This window comes from Lutra lutra, chromosome 7, assembly GCF_902655055.1.
Source record: "Lutra lutra chromosome 7, mLutLut1.2, whole genome shotgun sequence".
NCBI lineage: Eukaryota > Metazoa > Chordata > Mammalia > Carnivora > Mustelidae > Lutra > Lutra lutra.
Genome location: NC_062284.1, coordinates 32,726,944 through 32,747,357, shown reverse-complemented (window position 1 = coordinate 32,747,357; position 20,414 = coordinate 32,726,944). Strand labels below are relative to the sequence as shown.

The window sequence follows — 20,414 nt, the reverse complement described above, 5'->3', positions numbered from 1 at the left end:
CTGAACAGATCCCCTGGGAGGTGAGAGCATCACCAGACTACCCCAAAGCCGAGGTGGTGGGTAGGGCTGATGGAGAGGGAGCTGGGAGGGAAGGGGTCAGCAGGAACGGGGTGGCTGCGATGGACGGGCCGTGGAGCTGGGGGGTCGCTATCGGTTAGGGGGCGGCCGTGACTGGGTTTCGGAGGATCGGTGACCAGATCAGCTTACGGGAGGCCGTAACAGTGTCTGAAGGCTCCATTAAGAGTCCTAAGAGAGTCCGAGGGGGCTTCTAATGGGCTGTGTTGGGGTGGGGGCCCCAGAACGGCCGGGGCTGGCGGGCCGGGATGGTGTCCGGCCAATGGAAGATACGCTGGGTGGGGTCTACAAGGGACCCGGCGCCGCGATCGCGTGTCTGGGAGGCTCCCGGGCAGACCCGCTCGCGGGCGTCTCCGCTGGGGCGGGGCGGCCCCGCAAGGAGCCAAAGAGCGAGACCGAGACGTGGGCCGGGCCGGGCGGCAGGGCCGCTCGGCGGCTTGGGCGGGTCTTACCTCGGGCTCCGCCGCGGTGGCCACCACAGCCCCCTCCTCTTCGCCAGAAGCCACTTCCCACCCGCGGCCCCAGGGTCAGGCCGCCGGAGACAGCAGAGGCTAAGGCCACCGAGGGTCGGACGGTTCCGGGAGGGTGGGCCCAGCAGCCTCAGGGTCCGAGAGAGCGGCCCCCGCGCATCCCCCGCCCTGTCAGAGAGACTCCGCCCGGCCGGGGCAGGCACATACCCCGCCGCACCCCGCCCAGAGAGCACGCGTCGGACCGCCGCCTCAGCCGCTGCCGCTGTCTCTGCGGGTGCCGCGGGTACCTCCGCAGCCTCCTCTCACAATCCTTGCGGTACTCTGAGCAGCCACCGCCAACCGCCGCCGCGTCCCTCGTCTGCTCAGGCCCGCGCGCCCCCGACCCCGCGCACGCGGCCCCGCCCCGCGCGACTCCCCGGCTGCAGACGAGCAGGAGCGCGCGCACTTACCCACGCCCCCTACCGCCCGCCAGAGCCGGCCAGCTTGCCGGCCTGGCCCCCGCACGTGACGCCCCCAGAGAGTACCTCAGGCGCCTGCGCGGGCACGCCCCATTCGTCCGCCCCAGGCGGCCCCGCCCAGACTTTTCTTCCTCACCTTACGGCAGAGCTCGGAACCGTGCCTCAGATTCTCACTCTAGTAGAGAGGAAATGTCGCAAGGTTGGGCGTAAAAAACTCTGGGTTTGCGACCGTAGCTTTCCGCTTTCCGGCCAACACAGAGGTGCCTGAAGGCTGGTTGGGGTGGTGAGGCCCGAGGCAGGTAAGAAGTCGCCTCCCCCACTTTGGTTGGTCGGGCGGTCTGTTCCCGGCAGGAGCCGCTTTTCAGCCCTCGCAGATTTGGCATATCCTTGCCCCCTCTCCAGTTCTGGTGCTGGATTCTCAGCGCCGCCCCTCTTAGCCCCCGCCCCTTCCACGCACACGCCCTCTCCCCCGCATTTCCCCGCCCCCGACCTCAGTTTCCTAGTCTGACTTTCCATTCATTTTTCAGGCTTTTCACGGAGTGCTTTCTCGTGCTTCAGACTCTAGGAAGTCAGAAGTAAATGAAACAGTCTTAGCTTTCTCAAGTGTGGTGTTATGTGGGAGACGTTGAGAGAATCCGCAGTAATAAAGTAAAACTATGGGGGCGCCTGGATGGCTCAGTCCTTAAGCGTCTGCCTTCCGCTGAGGTCATGATTCCAGGGTTCTGGGATCGAGTCCTGCCTCGGGCTCCTTGCTCCCGGCGGGGAGCCTGCTTCTGTCTCTGCCTCTGCCTGCCACACTGCCTACTTGCGCGCACGCTCTCCCTCTCTCTCTGACAAATAAATAAAATCTTTTTTTTTTTTTAATGTATGACAGAAAAAAAGCAGAGAACCCTCTGAGCATGGAAGAGGAGCCCCTGATTGTGTGGAAGGAGTGGGGGAAACTCTTTCCAAGGTGACTTTTGAGTCACTCCTAAGTTGTGTTAAAAGACTAGTGAGTGCGGGGTGCCTGGGTGGCTCAGTGGGTTAAAGCCTCTGCCTTCGGCTCAGGTCATGATCTCAGGGTCCTGGGATCGAGCCCCACATCGGGCTCTCTGCTCAGCGGGAGCCTGCTTCCTCCTCTCTCTCTGCCTGCTTCTCTGCCTACTTGTGATCCCTGTCAAATGAATAAATAAAATCTTAAAAAAAAAAAAAAAAAAGACTAGTGAGTGTGGCTGGCCAAGAAATAGGAGATAGAAGCAGAGAGAACGATGGGTGCAGAAACAGGACAGTATTGATTGTAAGAGTAAAACGTTGGAGGAGTAGAGTTGGTGGAGGCCATAGGCGTAGATTACCCTTTAAAAAAGCATCGTTGTAAAGGGTGAAGAGAGATGAGGGGCGAGAATATGGGCAGAAAGAATCTTTTTTTTAAAGATGGGAGACTTAGGCGTAAAAGTGTACCATGGAACCCACAAGTGGACAATTCATGGATGAAGGTGGCTGATTTATAGCATCAAGGACACTAGTGGAACTCAACCTTATGTGCACGTTAGAATAACCTGAGAAGCTTTTTTGTGTGTTTTGTTGGGGGGGGGGGCGTTGGTGGTGGTGGTTTTTTGTTGTTTTTTTTTAATAAAACCAATGCTCCTGTTCTAACAAACTCTGGGGTTAGGGGCTCAGGCATCAGTATTTCTTAAAGGCTCCTGAAGTGCATTGAGGGTTGAGAGGAAAAGAAAGGATGGAAAGTTAGGAAGGGAAGGAAGTTGATGTCATTGGCTCTGTAACATTAAGATGGAAGTCATTGGATGAGAGAGTTGGGGATGGAATGCAAAGCTTGAGCACAGTGATGGCAGTTTTGGATAAATACTCTGGGTGATGGGAAAAGCGTCATTTCTGCCTTTCCCTTCAGCACAGTTCCATCCCTCAATCTTATGAAGTCCACCTTAAGGCTCTCTTCCCTTTCCCTACCATCCAGCAGCATCTATCAGCTGGGGATCCAACCTTAGAGCTCAATCAAGGGCATCTTCATTTCTGTCCCCAAAAAGAGCTAAGTCAACTTGAGATTCGAAGATTAACTTTACTCCCCTAGAGATTACTGCAGTGTGTTGCCAATTTAGAATCTGTCTTCTGTTATTCAGCAATCATTTAAGTTAGAGAGATATAAAGACAGTTAAAATATAACCCTATTTAGATCTCATAGTATTAGTGAAAACAAACCTTTTAAAAGAACAATTCACTTGGCAGGCAGAGAGGTCTCTATAAGGCAAAGCCAAAGCAGTGCATGGCTACTGTCTATTAACTAGGGCTAATCCAAAAACTTGTCTATCTGCCTGCAGATAAGACAGCATTACTGTTGTCTGGTATGACTAGGAATTAATATGAAGGGTAGGGGTGGGGCAGAGATAAAGATGATAAAGTGGGTGTGAACAGATGATGAGGAGCCTTGAATTCCAGGCTAAAGTATTTAGATTATCTACTATAAGCAATTAATAGATATAAAAAACAAAGATAAAAATAAACTAACCTTTTTTTTTTAAGATTTTATTTATTTATTTGACAGAGAGAAATCACAAGTAGGCAGAGAGGCAGGCAGAGAGAGAGGAGGAAGCAGGCTCCCCGCTGAGCAGAAAGCCCGATGTGGGGCTTGAACCCAGGACCTGGGATCATGACCTGAGCCGAAGGCAGCGGCTTAACCCACTGAGCCACCCAGGCGCCCCTAAAATAACCTTTTTTTACACCATGGACTTCTTTGGCAGCCTGGCCTGTGGCCCCTATCTCAGAATGTTTTTAAATGTGAAAATAAAATAATAGAAACAAAATCAATTTTATTGAAAATTTTAAAAATATTTAAAAAACAGGTGTTTGATGTGGTCATATGTGTGTTTCTTTATGCTTTAAATAACATCTGGCAGCAAGTAATTTCAAAATAGTGATGAGTATAAATTGTATTTTGAAATACTTCTGAAATTTTGAAATATTTTGGAAAACTTCAGTGTGATATGAAAATATATTTCTGTTGGTGAAAAGATATAGGGACTGCTAATACTACTGTGGATTATCCTATACTTATTGAAGATAATGTTAAATTTCAGTTAGATATTATCAAAAATCAAGATGCAGTTTTTTTCCCAGTCCAAGTTCATGGAACCTTTAATTCTTACTGCATCCTGGCCCATGGAGCATAGATTTATAAAAAGCTGACCATAATAGTTTTAAGCAAGAACATGACAGATCAGATCTGTTTCAGAAGGTACTGGCATAGTGTTCATTTCCCAGCCTCTCTCTGGTAGTAGGGAACTGGCTGTTTTCTTTTCCTCTTGTACCTAAGGGCAGCAACCAGTACTAATTCACTATTGCCTAATAATTTGGGCCTATAGGAATACTGAGCTTGTACTTATATATGCAGGAGCAGTACTAGGAAATAAATTGGGAAAGATACATTGGGGTTCTTTTTGTGGAAATCATTGAATGCCAGGGTATAATTAGTACTAAATTTGGTAGATAATGAAGAGATTTTAAATTTTTTTGAGTAGAATAATTAATTAGAGTTCTGTTTAAAAAACTAATCTAGGGCACCTGGGTGGCTCAGTGGGTTAAGCCACTGCCTCCGGCTCAGGTCATGATCTCAGGGTCCTGGGATCGAGTCCCGCATAGGGCTCTCTGCTCAGCGGGGAGCCTGCTTACCCCTCTCTCTCTGCCTCCTTCTCTGCCTACTTGTGATCTCTCTCTCTCTGTGTCAAATAAATAAATAAATAAATATCTTAAAAAAAAGAAGAAGACAGGAATGAAGAGTCTGGAGCAGTAAATAATTTTTTTTTAAATTTAACTAAATTTTACTATAATGTGATCTCTAAAGGGTCTGCTATGTTATTTTTGTTTCCCCAGTGTGACTTGTCTAGTCTAAAGGCATATAAATTGGACTAAATCACATACCTTTCAATAGAGATGCCCATTTTTTTGTATTATAAGTGATAATGTTAGTACTTCTGATGGGTAATGGCTTTTACAATATATATAGATTCCCAGGTGTTGCTAAGGCCTTCCTTGATTAAATTCCATCTACACCTGTAAGTCCTATATTTCTGACTTTTTAAGGTCAAGATTGCTCTCTCTTTGTCAATCTCTTAAACCTCTTAGATGAGTAGAATGCATTAGCAAACAAAAAGGAAGTCCTCAAAGCCCAGATAACCCATCTCTTTAGAAACTGATCAATAATAAAAAAAAAGAAAGAAAGAAACTGATCAATACCAGACTATGCAAAACTTACAAATTCCAGCTAGTCCCCAACTTGTATGTTTTTTTAAACATATTCAAAAAAAGTAATTATGGGGTCCAAGTATTACTAATCCAAATAAGTAATGTAAAATTAACTTTCTGAATCAGTTTCTCTGAGAGACTACCTTCTTCAGCATGACTAGTCTATATTGATCTTGTACATCTAACTATTGGAGACCATTTGAGTATTGATACGGTTCAATACAGACTGAGAATCAAGTTCATATAGAGGTTGAGGTTCATCTGTTTTCTCCTTTTTAGGGGAATGGGGAACAGGTCTATCTGCAGCAAGAATACGTGAAACTTACAAAGCTTTTTAAGAATCTTCATTACTTACAAAAGATCTCTGAAATTTCTTTTCTCTGGCTTCCAGTTAAATGGCTACCCCTTCCACACCTTCATCTGTTAGAAAAGCACTAAAACACAGTCTTGAAACTGAAAAAAAAATGTTCCAATTACAATTAGTATTTTTGAGCATCTAGATTATAGGTTTAAAAACTTGAGGCCTTCTGGGGTGCCTGGGTGGCTCAGTCAGTTAAGCGTCTGCCTTTGGCTCAGGTCATGATTCCAGGGTCCTGGGATTGAGCCCCACCCACATCGTGCTCCCTGCTCAGGGGGAGAGTCTGTTTCTCCCTCTCCTCCCCACTTGTGCTCTCTCCCACTATCTCTGTTACTATCGCTGTCTCTTTCTCTCTCTCAAATAAATGAATAAAATCTTAAAAAAAAAAAACTTGAGGGGCGCCTGGGTGGCTCAGTGGGTTAAGGCCTCTGCCTTCGGCTCAGGTCATGATCCCAGGGTCTTGGGATCGAGCCCATCGGGCTCTCTGCTTGGCGGGGAGCCTGCTTCCTCCTCTCTCTCTGTCTGCCTCTCTGCCTACTTGTGATCTCTGTCTGTCGAATAAATAAATAAAAATCTAAAAAAAAAAAAAAAAAAAAAAAACCTTGAGGCTCTCCTTCCCTTATGGCCAACGAATAAATACTCAGAGTACTGTAGAGGGTTCAATTCCTTCAAAACAAAAGCTTGGGATTTTTGGCCTTAGTTGGCTTTAATATTCTCACTACTATTTGTTGTAGCAACTTGGAATTTTACATTAGCAGCTAAAATAAATAGTTGCTAGAAATATTTAGCCCTGCTTAATAATATATAAGTCAAGCTTGGTCAGATAACTCACAAATATTTGTGTTAATTAACATTTAAAGACAAATTGCTACAACAGAAAATTCCTTGTGTATAATTGGGACACTTCAGATCTTGTTTTCCTATGAGCACAATACAGTAAAACATATATTCATTATTTCTTTCATTAATTTATTAAATATTCATTGAGCCCCTACTATGTGCCAACCACATTTTTGAAATCCATTAAGTAGGAGTTTGTAATAACAATTTACCTCTTAACTATTTATGAAATAAATATTTACCAGGCTTTGAAATCTATAGGAAAAATAAGATTAAAAGATGATGGGTTTTCATACTCTTTAAAACTATGTTTGGATCTATCTACTGTGTGCTGAACACAGTGGTTATTTAAGAAATCAGTCAGATTACAACTTTAGCTTGATCACACCTTATGAGCTTTAATGTGTTGATGCATATGATAAAATCTGTCCACTCCTTTATAAAATAGTATCTTACTCAGACCTCTCATTGAACCTATTGGCCTTCCTGCACACTGTCTTAACAACCCCAGGTATTTTAAATTTTGCAGTTGTATAAAGTCATTTCTCAGAAAATTCTCAGCAAAGCACAGTTTAAGAAAAGGCTGGTGTTGGGGCGCCTGGGTGGCTCAGTGGGTTGAGCCACTGCCTTCGGCTCAGGTCATGATCTCGGAGTCCTGGGATCGAGTCCCACATCCGGCTCTCTGCTCAGCGGGGAGCCTGCTTCCTCCTGTCTCTCTGCCTGCCTCTCTGCCTGCTTGTGATCTCTCTCTGTCAAATAAATAAATAAAATCTTTAAAAAAAAAAAAAAAAGAAAGAAAAGGCTGGTGTTTACATCAGGTTTAGAGGAAGGAAAAAAATGTGGTACAATTATAAATGGAACCTTTGAGTTAGAAATGAGACTGAGAATAAAATTCTTTTCATAGTCAACGACACCTTAGCCCTTGATAGCCATATGTAGTAACAGAGCAGTAAATAGAGAACCTTAGTTCTAGAAGAAATCCTAAAAAGTCACCTAGTTTATCTCCCTGGCCCAAGGCAGGACCAAATGGGATTTATGGTAGTAGAGTTAATAGGCACAATCATCATACCAAGTAGTTTTTCTACTTTGAGATCTGAATTCCTCTACTTATAAAATACTGACGTCAGAGGAATATTGTTCAAATTTGTAAGCAATTTATGAAATTAAGAGATCTTCCTATGTTTATAACAATTTTGTTTTTAGGAGTTTTTCAAAATGTATTTTACTTCGGTATTTTGTTCAGGAAAAACATTTATTAAAATTTCTCCAGTTTGTCAATCACTAAAGAAAACAAGGATGAGTAAAATCTAATAATCTCTGCCTTCAAGAGGGATATATAAATCTTGATGGTAATTTTGACATTCCACTTTATACAAATCTTTGGATGGTTTAAGCTAGCTTTAAAAGGAAATGTTTAATGGGGAAATTGAAACCAAAAAAAAAAAAAAAAAAATTGAACTTCCTTCCTGAAAATATTTCTGCTTATGCTGCCATGAAAAGCACATTTGGTCTTGGGATTTTATTCTTTTTGTGAAATCGCAAATGGAATCATATATTAGAAGTTGAACATAATCCAATTTTGGTAAACAGATTAATTTTACATCTTTGTGTTTGAAGGTTTGTAGAAGAGAGATTAGACTTCCTCTGTTTTTTTCCCAGAGGACAGAAGTGAGACCAGTGAGCTGAAGAAACAGACATATTTTAGGTCAGTGTAAGAGTGGGAGGTGGTACATCTTTTTTCTTCCTGAATGGAAATAGCTGTATTTACTGGTTATGTGCTCACTATAAAAAGAAAGGGTAAAAAAATAAAGCAGACAGTATCAAAAGGTAGAAGGAAAAAAGCTAAGTACTAATAATTCTCTTTTTAAAATGATATTTAAACTTTGGCTATCATTCTTGATTATTCTTGTGTATATTTTATACAAATTTTTTTTAAATATTTTATTTATTTGACAGAGATCATGAGTAGGCAGAGAGGAGGGGGGAAGCAGGCTCCCTGCCGAGCAGAGAGCCTGACATGGAGCTCGATCCCAGGACCCTGATATTATGACCCAGGCGAAAGGCAGAGGCTTAACCCATTGAGCCACCCAGGTGCCCCTATTTTGTAGAAATTTTGTATAAACTTCCTTTTCATAGCATATCATGAATATCTATGTCAATAAATTTGTATCTACAATTTTGTTTTTCAATGGCTGAAATATTTCCTTGTATAAAGCCTGTTATTTAAATTTACCAGTCTTCTTTTGAACTTTCAGATTCTTTTAGTTTTTCTCTTATAAACATTGCTGTGATGAACATTCTTGTTAAATTTTTGCACACATCCTTAATGTTTCCCTTAAGATAAATTTCTGAAAGTGTAATAGTTGCATGTAGACATTTCTTAAGAATTAAAATATAACGGCAAACTACCCTTCAAAAAGCTTGCATTTGTTTATATTCCGATAAACAAGGAGAATGCCTGTTTTCCCATGGTCTCTCAGCATTGCGACTTACCAGTTTTCCCTCATCGTTGCTGATTTGATAGCTAAAGATGAAATCTTGCTTTAACTTGACTTCTTTTGATTACTAGTGAAGTGTTGAGTTTCTTTACGTGTGTTTATTGGCCAGTCACATAAGTGTATTAAGCTCTATTTTCTTCCAATATTTTTGTTTCCTTTCTTAACATTTAAATTTTACTCCATCTAAAATATAATTTAATAAAAGGTATGAGGTAGAGATCTAACTTCTTTTTTTATCGAATGTTTAACAGTTTGTTCAGTGCCATTTGTTAAATAGCTCAGCAAGCATATCCCAAACTTCACTGCACAGACAATAAGGTATTGATAGATATTCTGTTTTAAAAAAAAAAAAAAGTGTCTCATGGTCAAGTGAGTTTGGGGGAAGAAAAAAAAGACCAAGAAAAGTTACCTTTCTTTATTGCAGAACTTCTTCTAGCCTCTAATATGCTTATGTGCCTTATGAATCTCCAGTAAGGAGTTTTAGGATGCAGCATTTCCCTATCTTATTTAACTATATAATATTATTTCTTTTCTTTCGAAAAATACCTATGAAATCTGTGAAACTGTGCTGCCTAAAACAGTAGCAAGGAGCCACATGTAGATATTTAAATTTAAGTTTAAGTTAATTAAAATTAAATATTCAGTTCATACTAGCCACATTTCAAGTGCTTAGTAGCTACATGTGGCAAGTGACTACTATTTTGGACATTACCAATAAGGAACATTTCCATAATCACCAAAAGTACTATTAGACAGCACTCCTTTGGAACACAGTTCATTGAAACTGACTCCCAACCTAGTGTTTTTTTCTACTGAGCCAGCAGTTTCTTCCCTTAATTATATCAGCAGGTAATCAGGTTGGTAACTGTTGAATTATAAATTTTCCCTTTTAAGGTTGTTCTTATTAGCTTTTATGTAATTACCTTATTTTTCATAATAAATATTCAAGTAATATGCTTGGGTTTAAGGATTTTAAGATTAATATGAAAAAGTAGGCTCCTTTTAAAAAAAATTAAGCCTTTGTTTATAACTGTTCTATGCTCTGGTTTCAATATTAGCTTCATTTAGCTACAGAAGTTGGAAGATACAATAAACTGTAATTGCAGGGGTTGTATATACTGACAACATATTAACGTCATTGCTTCACTCAGGTGGAGAGAACAATTTTCTCTGGAGTTAGCATTCACTCATCTTTTTTTTTTTTTTAAGATTTTATTTATTTGACAGAGATCACAAGTAAGCAGAGAGGCAGGCAGAGAGAGAGGGAGGGAAGCAGGCTCCCTGCTGAGCAGAGAGCCCGATGCGGGACTCGATCCCAGGACCCTGAGATCATGACCTGAGCCGAAGGCAGCGGCTTAACCCACTGAGCCACCCAGGCGCCCCAGCATTCACTCATCTTATGCCAAAGGTAAAGCACAGAGCACGGAGTCATGTCCTAGCTAGGTCTGTCCTTTATGACTTTGTGGTTTTATAAAAAAAGACAAACATGCTTTATTTTCAAGAAGTTTCTGGGGCGCCTGGGTGGTTCAGTCTGTTAAGCATCTGCCTTCAGCTCAGATCATGATCCCAGGGTCCTGGGATGGAGCCCTGTGTCAGGCTCCCTGCTCCCCAGGGAGCATTCTTCGCCCTTTCCCTCTGCCTGTCACTCCCCTTGCTTGTTCTCTCTCTCTCTCTATCCCTCTTTTTCTCTCTTTCTCTCAAATAAATAGATAAAATATTAAAAAAAAAAAAAAAGAAATTCCCAAGTCCCATTATTACCACCTGAAATATAGGGAGCAAGGAAGAAAACTTTCTGAGAGCCTGCTGTATGTCAGATGAGCTGAGTTGGTTTTTTGGTTTTGTTTTGTTTTGGGGTTTTGGTTTTTTTTTAAGATTTTATTCATTTATTTGTCAGAGAAAGAGGGGACAAGCAGGGGGAGCCGCAGGCAGAGGGAGAAGCAGGCTCCCCACTGAACAGGAAGCCCAATGTGAGGCTCAATCCCAGGACCCTGCTATCATGACCTAAGCCAAAGGCAGACATCTCACTGACTGAGCCACCCAGCCATCCCCATGCCGAATATTTTTACTCATATTTTATTTTGTGTAACAACCCTGTGAGGCAGGTGTTTTTATTACCTCATTTTACAGATGAGGAGAATGAGGCCCAGAAAAAGAATAAATAACTTGCCCGGAGTCACATAGATAGGCAAGTGGCAAAGTCAGAGCCTGGACCCAAAGCCTCCTAACTCCAAAACATAGAACTATAATATGATTTATGGGACTTTACAAATAGAATTGGGAGATTACTGCCTCTTTAGTTCACTCCCCAATCTTCCTTACCATCCACCAAGACCAAGTACATAGGTCTTATTTCTGAAGGAATTTACTATTAATTAACAGAGGAGAACAGAAAAAACACAAAACCAAAGCAAAAATGGGGTTGTGAAAGGCAATACAAACATCTTAAGAGGCCTTATTTATCTTGTTTTCCTTAATCCATATGTTCTGACTCCTTTCTTTGAAATACTTCAGTCCTCTGGCAAACATTTATTGTACCTCAGATACACCAACCACAGTGCTCACTATATAGAAAGGAAATATCCCTAGGATGGTTCTAGATGGCTCTTGGTTCTTTTGGTAGGTCCCTTTCTGTCTCCCTTTCCCTACCCCATTAATAACGGGATCATCATCCTTTCAGTCACCCCAACTAAAACCTACAGACCATTTCCCAATTCTTCTCTCTTATCCACTATTCTCTGATCACTTACTGAGTCTCTGTCTACAGTACCTTTTCCTCCTTGCCTCCCCATTTCTACTACCATTTCCCCTGATTTAGGTCATTTCCTCCTATATCTTCACTTTCACTCTCAATAAAATTCTACTTGATCTCTTTTTCCATATTCTTTTTTTTTTTTAAGATTTATTTATTTATTTGACAGAGATCACAAGTAGGCAGGGAGGCAGGCAGAGAGAGGAGGAAGCAGACTCTCTGCGGAGCGGAGAACCGATTCGGGGCTCGATCCCAGGACCCTGAGATCATGACCCGAGCTGAAGGCAGAGGCGTTAACCCACTGAGCCACCCAGGAGCCCGTCTTTTTCCATATTCTCTCCCTACCAATTAATCCTGTATACTACAGCTGAATTAGTAAACTTAATAAAGCACCAGCCTTGCCATAATGGCTTCCCATTTCCTCCAGTATAAATTTCAAACTCTTTCACCTGGACTTCAGTCCATTACCATTTAGCTTTTGATAATCTTCATCTACCCTCACCTGCACCCTGACTCTAACTTCATTCCAGCCAGACTGGACCACTCTTCTTAAGGCACTTCCCTTGTGTCTCTTACCTTCCTAATGCCCTCCTCCATACATCCAACTCTACCTGCCTTTCAAGAGCCCACTTTTACATCACTTTCTCCGTGAAATTGTTCCTGATCTCAGCTCTCCTTCCCTTTCACCCTCTTAGCCAGGGGTCATTGTTCCCTATTCTGAATTCCCATACATTTTATTTCTGCCCCTTGTGGGTTTCTTATCTCATTGACTATAAGCTACCTTGTACATCTTGGTATCTCCCACAATAGCTAATATTGGGTATTCAGGAGTGCCTGGGTGGCTCAGTCAGTTAAACGTCTGCCTTCGATTCAGTCACAATCCCAGAGTCCTGAGATCAAGTCCCACATCAGGTTCCTTGCACAGCAGGGAAGGGGGGGGTCTGCTTCTCCCTCTTCCTCTCCCCCTGCTCATGATCTCTCACATGCTCTCTCTCTCGCAAATAATCTTAAAAAAAAAAATCGGGTTCTCAGTAGGTGTTTATTGACTAAAAGAATTGTATATTTATGATGTCTTCATTATGTATGTAGTATATATATAATATATACATAAATATATGTATATTTATGATGTCTTCATTATAACCACAGTATAACTTCACTGAGCTTAAGCTCAGTGAGGGTAAGAATTATGACTATTTCATTCCCATTCTGTGTTTCCAGCCCCTAGCACAGAGGAAACACTCAATAAACATTTATTGAATGAAATACAGTTACCTGTTGTTGGGATATAAATTTCTCCATGACACAATGGATGTCTGGAAATACTACTTTATGTTACATTTTTTAAAAAATCTTAGTTATCAGTGTTTCTTCATTTTATATTGACAAATACTCTGTGAGAAAGGTCATGTATTATTCTCACTTTACAGAAGAGGATATTGAGGCTTAAAGAAATTAAGTAGTTTATTTATGATCACACGGCCAATGAGTGACAGAACTGAGTCTAAAATTTAAGTCTTCAGATGTGAAGTTTAGAGTTTTTCTTTGCTAATGATGGTTTGGCCAAAGGCTAGTTTGGTTCCATTTGCTTTAGGATTGTTGTGGTTAAACTATTGCAGTCATGCAGTCCTTCCATCCAGTGGGATAGAGCAGATCCTTGATTGACCCATTGTCTGTCTTTTGGGTATTTTCAAAATCAAAACACTAAAACTTTTTTTGAAAGAAATCTTGGCCTTTTTGGTCACTCCCTCCAAGATGAGATGCCTGTCTTTTCAGGTCTCCTTGTAGATTTCTGTCCCTAGTTGGTTTGGCTATTAAGATATGGGTTTGAGTTCAGCTGATAGCATAGAGAGTAGGTCTCCGATATTTGCCAGACAGTACAATATGGCATTTACCACCCCATGAAAGCATGGGGGGGGCAGATTGAGGGAAACTTGATTGATGCACAAGAAGTCATTCCCTTTTCATATTCATTTACTCTTAAGTCAGATCAGCAGCAAGCTGAGTATCTAGCCTCCATAGACTTGCTTTTTACTAGAATGCTGTTTATTCATTTGCCATCAGGCTGGATATGAAGGATTCTTTTAAGAAACAATCCTCTGAAATGACTTCATCTATTATAAAAAATATCGTGGCATATTATTCATTATGATACACTGTGTCTTTTATGAAAATTTCTTGAACAAAAACTGTCTAAGCTTAATACAAGGAATGCTTTTACCTCTTCTGACCAGTTGCTTTGTTTTTACCTTATGGACATTGTGAATGTTTAACTTAATGCTCTCTGGTTAGCTGCCAAAAAGCTTACAGCCAGATTTGTGGCCCACCCATAGCAAATGTGCTCTATGCCTCGTTAACTTTGTTCCTGGCTCTAGTTTGTGTCTCTGCTGAAGTTATTCTCTCTTCCTAAGAAAATTTTAATTCATGCCATCTTATTTTGTATATCTGTATTAAGACATATATTTTTTTCCTCATAAACAGCTTTATATTGTTTCTGAAATAGTTCAATTATGATATACTCTATGCACCTAAAACCATCTTTGGTGCTTCTTAGTTACCTCACGTACTTTAGGCTTTTTCTCTTGAGGGGTATGTTTATTTTTCTGTGTAGGTTTTTGCGGGGTTTTAATTACAGGGAAATGGTTGTGCCACAAAATTTTATTATTTTAGTAGTGTGATCAAGTGGTAGAAACTTGGTCTAACGGCCAGAATTGATTAAATTGATTATTCTAGCCCAGCCTTTCACAGAGATGGTTACATTTTCTTACAGTATGCTTTGTTTTTTACTCTCTTTCTTCATGTGACCGTTGATTGCTTTGTGATTTGTAGTGATGTTGTAATGCTGCCAGGTCATGAATAGCAGTTAGCTCTCTTTTGCTCAGATATTATGTTACCCTCCACTCTGATCAGACTTCCTGTCTTTGTTAGCACCTTACCTTGGGTGATCATGACTATATTAATCTTAAAACTCATATAATTTGTCCTGCTCTACTCTAAATTAGTCATGCTTCTGTTTGGACAAGATAAGAGGAATAGATGTTTGTTTCCAAACCTCATTTGCTTTCATTGGTATGGAGTGCTATCTAGATTTTCTAATCACCTTACTAATAGCAATTAATGATATAAATACTGTTGGTACAACATTTTATATTCTTTCCATACCTTTGAGTAAAACTGTGTGGCCTCTTCTACAATTCACTGAGGGATGTAAAGCAGATCTATATCCTTTTCACAGACAACAAAAGCAAGGACAAAAGCATATAAAGTTTGTGATAGGACTGGGGCTAGATCCGGGTCTCTTGATTCCTGTGCCTAACTACCTTTCAGTTTACAAAAAAATTCTAACTTATATATATTTTTTAAAGATTTATTTATTTATTTATTTGAGAGAGAGAGAGAGCACAAGCAGGAGGAGAGGCAGAGTGAGAAGGAGGAGCAGACTCCCTGCTGAGCTGGGAGCCCAACTTGGGGCTCAGTCCCAGGACCTAGAATCATGACCCAAGCCCAGAGCAGATGCTTAACCACCTGAGCCACGCCGGTGCCCCCTAGCTTATATTATAAAATTACATAGTCTTTATCTTACCACTTGAGGTTAAAGATGGGAAGTGAACTAGGACATATTATATCACTCATGCTCGCAACTCAGGCAGAACCAGGAATGGTTTTCATTTGTGTTACCCTCACAATTTTCTGTTCTTGAAATTTTAGTTCCTTTTAACTACAACTCTAATCACTGTCACTTTCCATTATGGAATGAGGAAGCAATATTTTTATCTTTTCTCTTTAAAATTCATGTTGAAATGAAAACTGTTTCCTTTGTTAATGAGCAACATTTTTCTTTAGACTCTTTGAAAATTCACTTTAATATAAAAATAATTTGCCATTATTATCATGCATAAAGGGACAAATAAGTATATGGTTAATGCTAGGAAGTTTCATAAATATTTGTTATAATTTTAACAAAACTCTGCCTCTAAAGAGGAAATTAAAAATTCATGCTTATTGGGGCACCTGGGTGGCTCAGTCATTGGGCAGCTGGGCGAAGACCCAGACCCTTAGGCTTGGGTCATGATCCCAGGGTCCTGGGATCGAGGCCTGCATCAGCCTCCCTGCTCAGCAGGAAGCCTGCTTCTCCCTCTCCCTGCTTGTGTTCCTCTCTTGCTGTGTCTCTCTCTGTCAAATAAATAAATAAAATCTTTTTTTTTTAATCATGTTTATTGTTCAGCATGAAAAATTTCCAAAGTTTTCATTCTAACTAATTGTTAACATATAGCACGTAAGTTAGGGTCTCTTAAATGTTTACTCTTAGTCAGGCATTGTTGCTGAACACTTTGCAATTATATTTAATCTTTACCAAAACCCTGTAAGAGTAGCTCCTATTTATGACCCTCATTTTACACCCAGGTATCATATTCAACAGTAAATATTATCTTCTGCCTCTCCTTCAGCTTCTGGAATTTCTCATCAACCCTGGTCAGTACAAGATGGACCCTGTAGTCTTGAGTTACATGGACAGTCTACTGCGGCAATCAGATGTCTCACTATTGGATCCTCCAAGCTGGCTCAATGACCATATCATTGGATTTGCCTTTGAGTACTTTGCCAACAGTCAGTTTCATGACTGTTCTGACCGTGTCTGCTTCATCAGCCCCGAAGTTACCCAGTTCATCAAGTGCACTAGCAACCAAGCAGAGATTGCCATGTTCCTTGAACCCCTGGACCTCCCCAACAAAAGAGTTTTATTTTTAGCCATCAATGATAATTCCAACGAGGCAGCTGGGGGAACCCATTGGAGTTTGTTGGTTTTTGTCCAAGATAAAAATAGCTTTTTTCACTATGATTCTCATAGCAGAAGTAACTCAGTCCATGCAAAGCAGGTAGCAGAGAAACTGGAAGCTTTCTTGGGCAGAAAAGGAGACAAACTGGCCTTTGTGGAAGAAAAAGCCCCTGCTCAACAAAACAGCTATGACTGTGGGATGTATGTGATTTGTAACACTGAGGCCTTGTGTCAAAACTTCTTTAGGCAACAGCCAGAATCACTATTGCAGCTACTCACTCCTACATACATCACAAAGAAAAGAGGAGAATGGAAAGATCTCATTGCCAGACTTGCCAAAAATTAGCTATCAAAGTATATCTGTGACTTTTGAAGTCTTTTCTCTCTGCCCATCCCCATTTATTGGATGGCTGCAGTCTCAGTGCCTGAAGGAAGATGCCCAGTGGAGGGAAGTTTAATGTTCTTATTTTTCCCTGGAAGAATGTCCTCCTCTGCATTATCCAGATGGAAAGTTTCACTTTAACCCTAACTTGAGAGCAGTGTGCTCTGTGAAAATGTCTTGAAGTTATGTATCAAAACCTTCAAACCACGCTATCTTAACATTTATTAATTCCCTTTTTGTCTCCCTTATCCACATTGGCTTATTCCTAAGGAAAAGCAGTGATCTTTAAAGAAATCAAGTATATGTGAAATCTAAAGGAATGCAAGAAGAACATTCTAGAAGAATCAAGCTTCGGGTAGAAGCAGGTCAAGATCTAACCTAATTCAAGATCTAAATATTGGATCTGTGGTATCTCTTCTATTCGCCATGTGAGGCTTTTCTGGCTATCTTTGTAACCTTTGCAGATATTTGATAAAGATGATGTTAGCCCATCTTCCCCCATCTGATTCCTGGACTGCTTTAAGAGAGGGGGAATCTTGAGTAACTTCATTAAAATATATGGCTGCTGGACCTTTTAGTTTGCTCATTGGATGGGTTGACGTGCTGCTCTGCATCGATAACAGCTTTTCTACACTTTGTCTGTTAGCCATGCATACACTCCTTCCTTAACATCCAAAGTTCTGTGGCTTTAAAACTCATAGCTGATAACTTCCTAAGGTTACCTGTTATTTCTAATAAGTATTGCTGCTTTCTGATAGTCAATTTTTCCTTTCCTCTCTATCTGTAATCTGGCAGAATTGGTTTGTTATGTCATGGTGATATCAGGGGTATTATTGTATCTAAAACTTGCAGACTTAAAGTTGGTTTGTTTTTGCAATTATAAAGCAGAAAAAGTGACCTTTCTCAACCCTTCCACTTAATTCAAAACGGAAACGATGTTATTTTTAAAATATGGAACCAAGAATAAAAAATGCTATCCCTCCTAAATCATTGATGTGTTTTTTCTGAGTTTCAAGTAATTAACATCCAGATGATACGTACACAGATTAATGTACACACATTAATTCTACTCCTAACAAGAATTAGATTGCGGTGCATATGAGGCTTGAAAACCAAAGATTAGTTTCAGCTGTGAATTTATTTCACCTCCCTCCCCCAGCCTACCTTTGCCCCCAGCCCTCATGGCCCAAAATAACCTCACCACTCAGTAACCGCAAAGGCAATAACTCAGTTCCTTTTAGTCAGGGAAAACACAGTGTAAGTAATACAGATTACATAGCAAGCTGAGTGAACGTGAATTGAAACTGAAAGTCTGAGAAAGCTACAAAAAAAATGTCCATTTCAAGTCAGTGTGTTTTGGATAAAAAAGAGACCTAATAAAAATGGGAGCAGGAAAATAAAAGATCAGAAACTGGCAATCAGCCATAGAGGTGAAATAGGGAGGGAAGGACAGCAAGAGGAGTGACATAGATGGCTGAGGCCGTAGTGTGAATAAAGATAAGGCAATATCATTTCAGTAACTGTTGGCTTAGGTATCTAGACTATGAAAGACTCAGAGTCTCTCTGGGAAAAGTTGTTCTGATAACACAGAGTATGTCTTTAAATGTCAGATTGTCTTCCTCTTACAAGTCAATACATATGAGAGCAATCTTTCCTGACTCCCTAAAAGTCATCCCAGAAATAAATTATTTTTTTGAACTAAACTAGTAGTCTTTAAAAAAAAAAAAAAGATAAAATCTGAGGTCCTCTTTTCTGAATACATAACATGGTTGGACTGTGCCGCAGGTTAGTCTTCTATAAAACTTTTGAGTATGCCATTTGTAAGTGTTAGCATTATAAATAACAGAAGATTTTAAGAGTTTACTTGTAGTATGTCCCTAGGTACTCTAATAGCCATAGGTTATGCCCTTGCTAGACCATATACTTTTGATGCTTTGTGATACAAGATTGGAAAAAGCTCTTTTGTGGTACTGTGTTTCCTTTTCTCTTAGAGTCATAAGAATCCAGTCTGCAAAACTCAGTTTCAGAATATTCAAAAGGCAAGCAGGTTTTTTTTTTTTAGATTTTTTTTTTAAATTTATTTATTTGATAGAGACCACAAGTAGTCAGGCAGAGAGAGAGGAGGAAGCAGGTTCCCCGCTGAGCAGAGAGCCCCATGCAGGGCTCGATTCCAGGACCCTGAGACCATGACCCGAGCCGAAGGCAGAGGCTTTAACCCACTGAGCCACCCAGGCACCCTGGCAAGCAGGTTTTTTAGAATTGGAGTGAGCAATTACTATACTGAACCTCCCTGGTTTCAAATACCCTGAAGTATTGCTCCATACTATATTCAGACTTATCCAACCTGTGTCTCATGGAATCTGGAAAAGTCGCCATTTGTAAACCCAGCTATCAATAGTGGTCAAAAATAAAAATAAGTCCGAGGGGGCTTGCTCTTTTTTTTGTAAATTTGAGTATAACTGACAATGTTACATTAGTTTTAGATACACTGTGAGCTTTCTGTTTAATACTGTTCAAATCATAAATATTTCTCCCCTTTGGCTAGATAGCTATTAAAGTTTATATTCCCTAGTCCTAATTGGATCCAAATAATTTAAAAATCACAAGTGGATTATATTTCTGATACATACCTTATTATTTTTTACTATAATTTTTACTATTTCCTTATTGACCATATGTTTTATTTAATATATATTTCATTGAAACGACAAAGTAGAATTTCTTTTTTTTTTAAAGATTTTATTTATTTATTTGACAGAGATCACAAGTAGGCAGAGAGGCAGGCAGAGAGAGAGGGAAGCAGGCTCCCCGCAGAGCAGAGAGCCTGATGCGGGGCTCGATCCCAGGACCCTGAGATCATGACCTGAGCCGAAGGCAGAGGCTTTAACCCACTGAGCCACCCAGCCGCCCCCAAAGTAGAATTTCTCAGTCGTGTGGTTGTTTAAGTTTTTTCTTCCATCACTTAAAACAGAAAAGGGGAAAATAAAGAAATTTACATGTCGTGCTTGTGAGAAGGAGCATGAATATGTTCATCAAATTCAGGCCCTAGCTGTTGTAAGTGTGCAGCCCTAGGCAGGTCTAAGATTGAGTAGCCTCATCTGCAAAATCAAAGGAGTAGTCTGTTTAAGCAGGTACTATAAGGATTAAATATCATATGTAAAGCATACACTAAAACCTATTCCCATTCTGTCTCACTACCCAGTTCCATTTTAAATCTAGCAACAAGTCTGAAAACTTAGTTCTTTTTTTTTTAAGATTTATTTATTTATTTGACAGAGACCACAAGTAGGCAGAGGCAGACAGAGAGAGAGAGGGGTGAAGGAGGCTTTCCACGGAGCAGAGAGCCCAATGTGGGGCTTGATCCCAGGACTCTGGGATCATGACCTGAGCCGAAGGCAGAGGCTTTAACCCACTGAGCCACCCAGGTGCCCCTGAAAACTTAGTTCTATATTGCAACTAAATAGCTGTGTAAAAAATGTTGTGATATTATGTACAAAAGAGAAAACTATTCAAGGATTGCAAATGGCAACACTAATCTTTGTATCACTTTATAATGTGCAAGTTACTTTATATA

The 20,414-nt window shown here is 40.6% G+C and overlaps 2 protein-coding genes across 11 annotated transcripts in view; one reads left to right on the top strand and one right to left on the bottom strand.

Moving 5' to 3' along the window:
* Positions 1-1,272, bottom strand: part of MYO9A (myosin IXA) — a 283,068-nt gene extending 281,796 nt beyond the window's left edge. For 5 of the 9 annotated variants that reach the window (XM_047735387.1, XM_047735392.1, XM_047735395.1 and 2 more), the window contains exon 1: positions 528-958. The gene's annotated coding sequence lies outside the window, so the exon portion shown is untranslated. Of the gene's footprint in view, positions 1-527; positions 959-993; positions 1,041-1,139 lie in introns of those variants that run through there. The other 4 variants (XM_047735391.1, XM_047735390.1, XM_047735388.1 and 1 more) reach the window with 4 other exon arrangements.
* SENP8 (SUMO peptidase family member, NEDD8 specific) lies at positions 1,148-19,053 on the top strand. 2 transcript variants are annotated; one of them, XR_007128470.1, is made up of 3 exons: positions 1,148-1,302; positions 16,130-17,268; positions 19,043-19,053. XR_007128470.1 is itself a non-coding variant. In XM_047735397.1 (2 exons), the coding sequence occupies exon 2, from the start codon at positions 16,166-16,168 to the stop codon at positions 16,802-16,804; it is 639 nt and encodes a 212-aa protein (XP_047591353.1). In that variant the 5' UTR covers positions 1,148-1,302; positions 16,130-16,165; the 3' UTR covers positions 16,805-17,854. The 2 variants fall into 2 exon arrangements, 1 of the variants encoding a protein (XP_047591353.1); XM_047735397.1 differs by lacking the exon at positions 19,043-19,053 and having other exon boundaries at positions 16,130-17,854.
* The last annotated feature ends 1,361 nt before the right edge of the window (positions 19,054-20,414 follow it).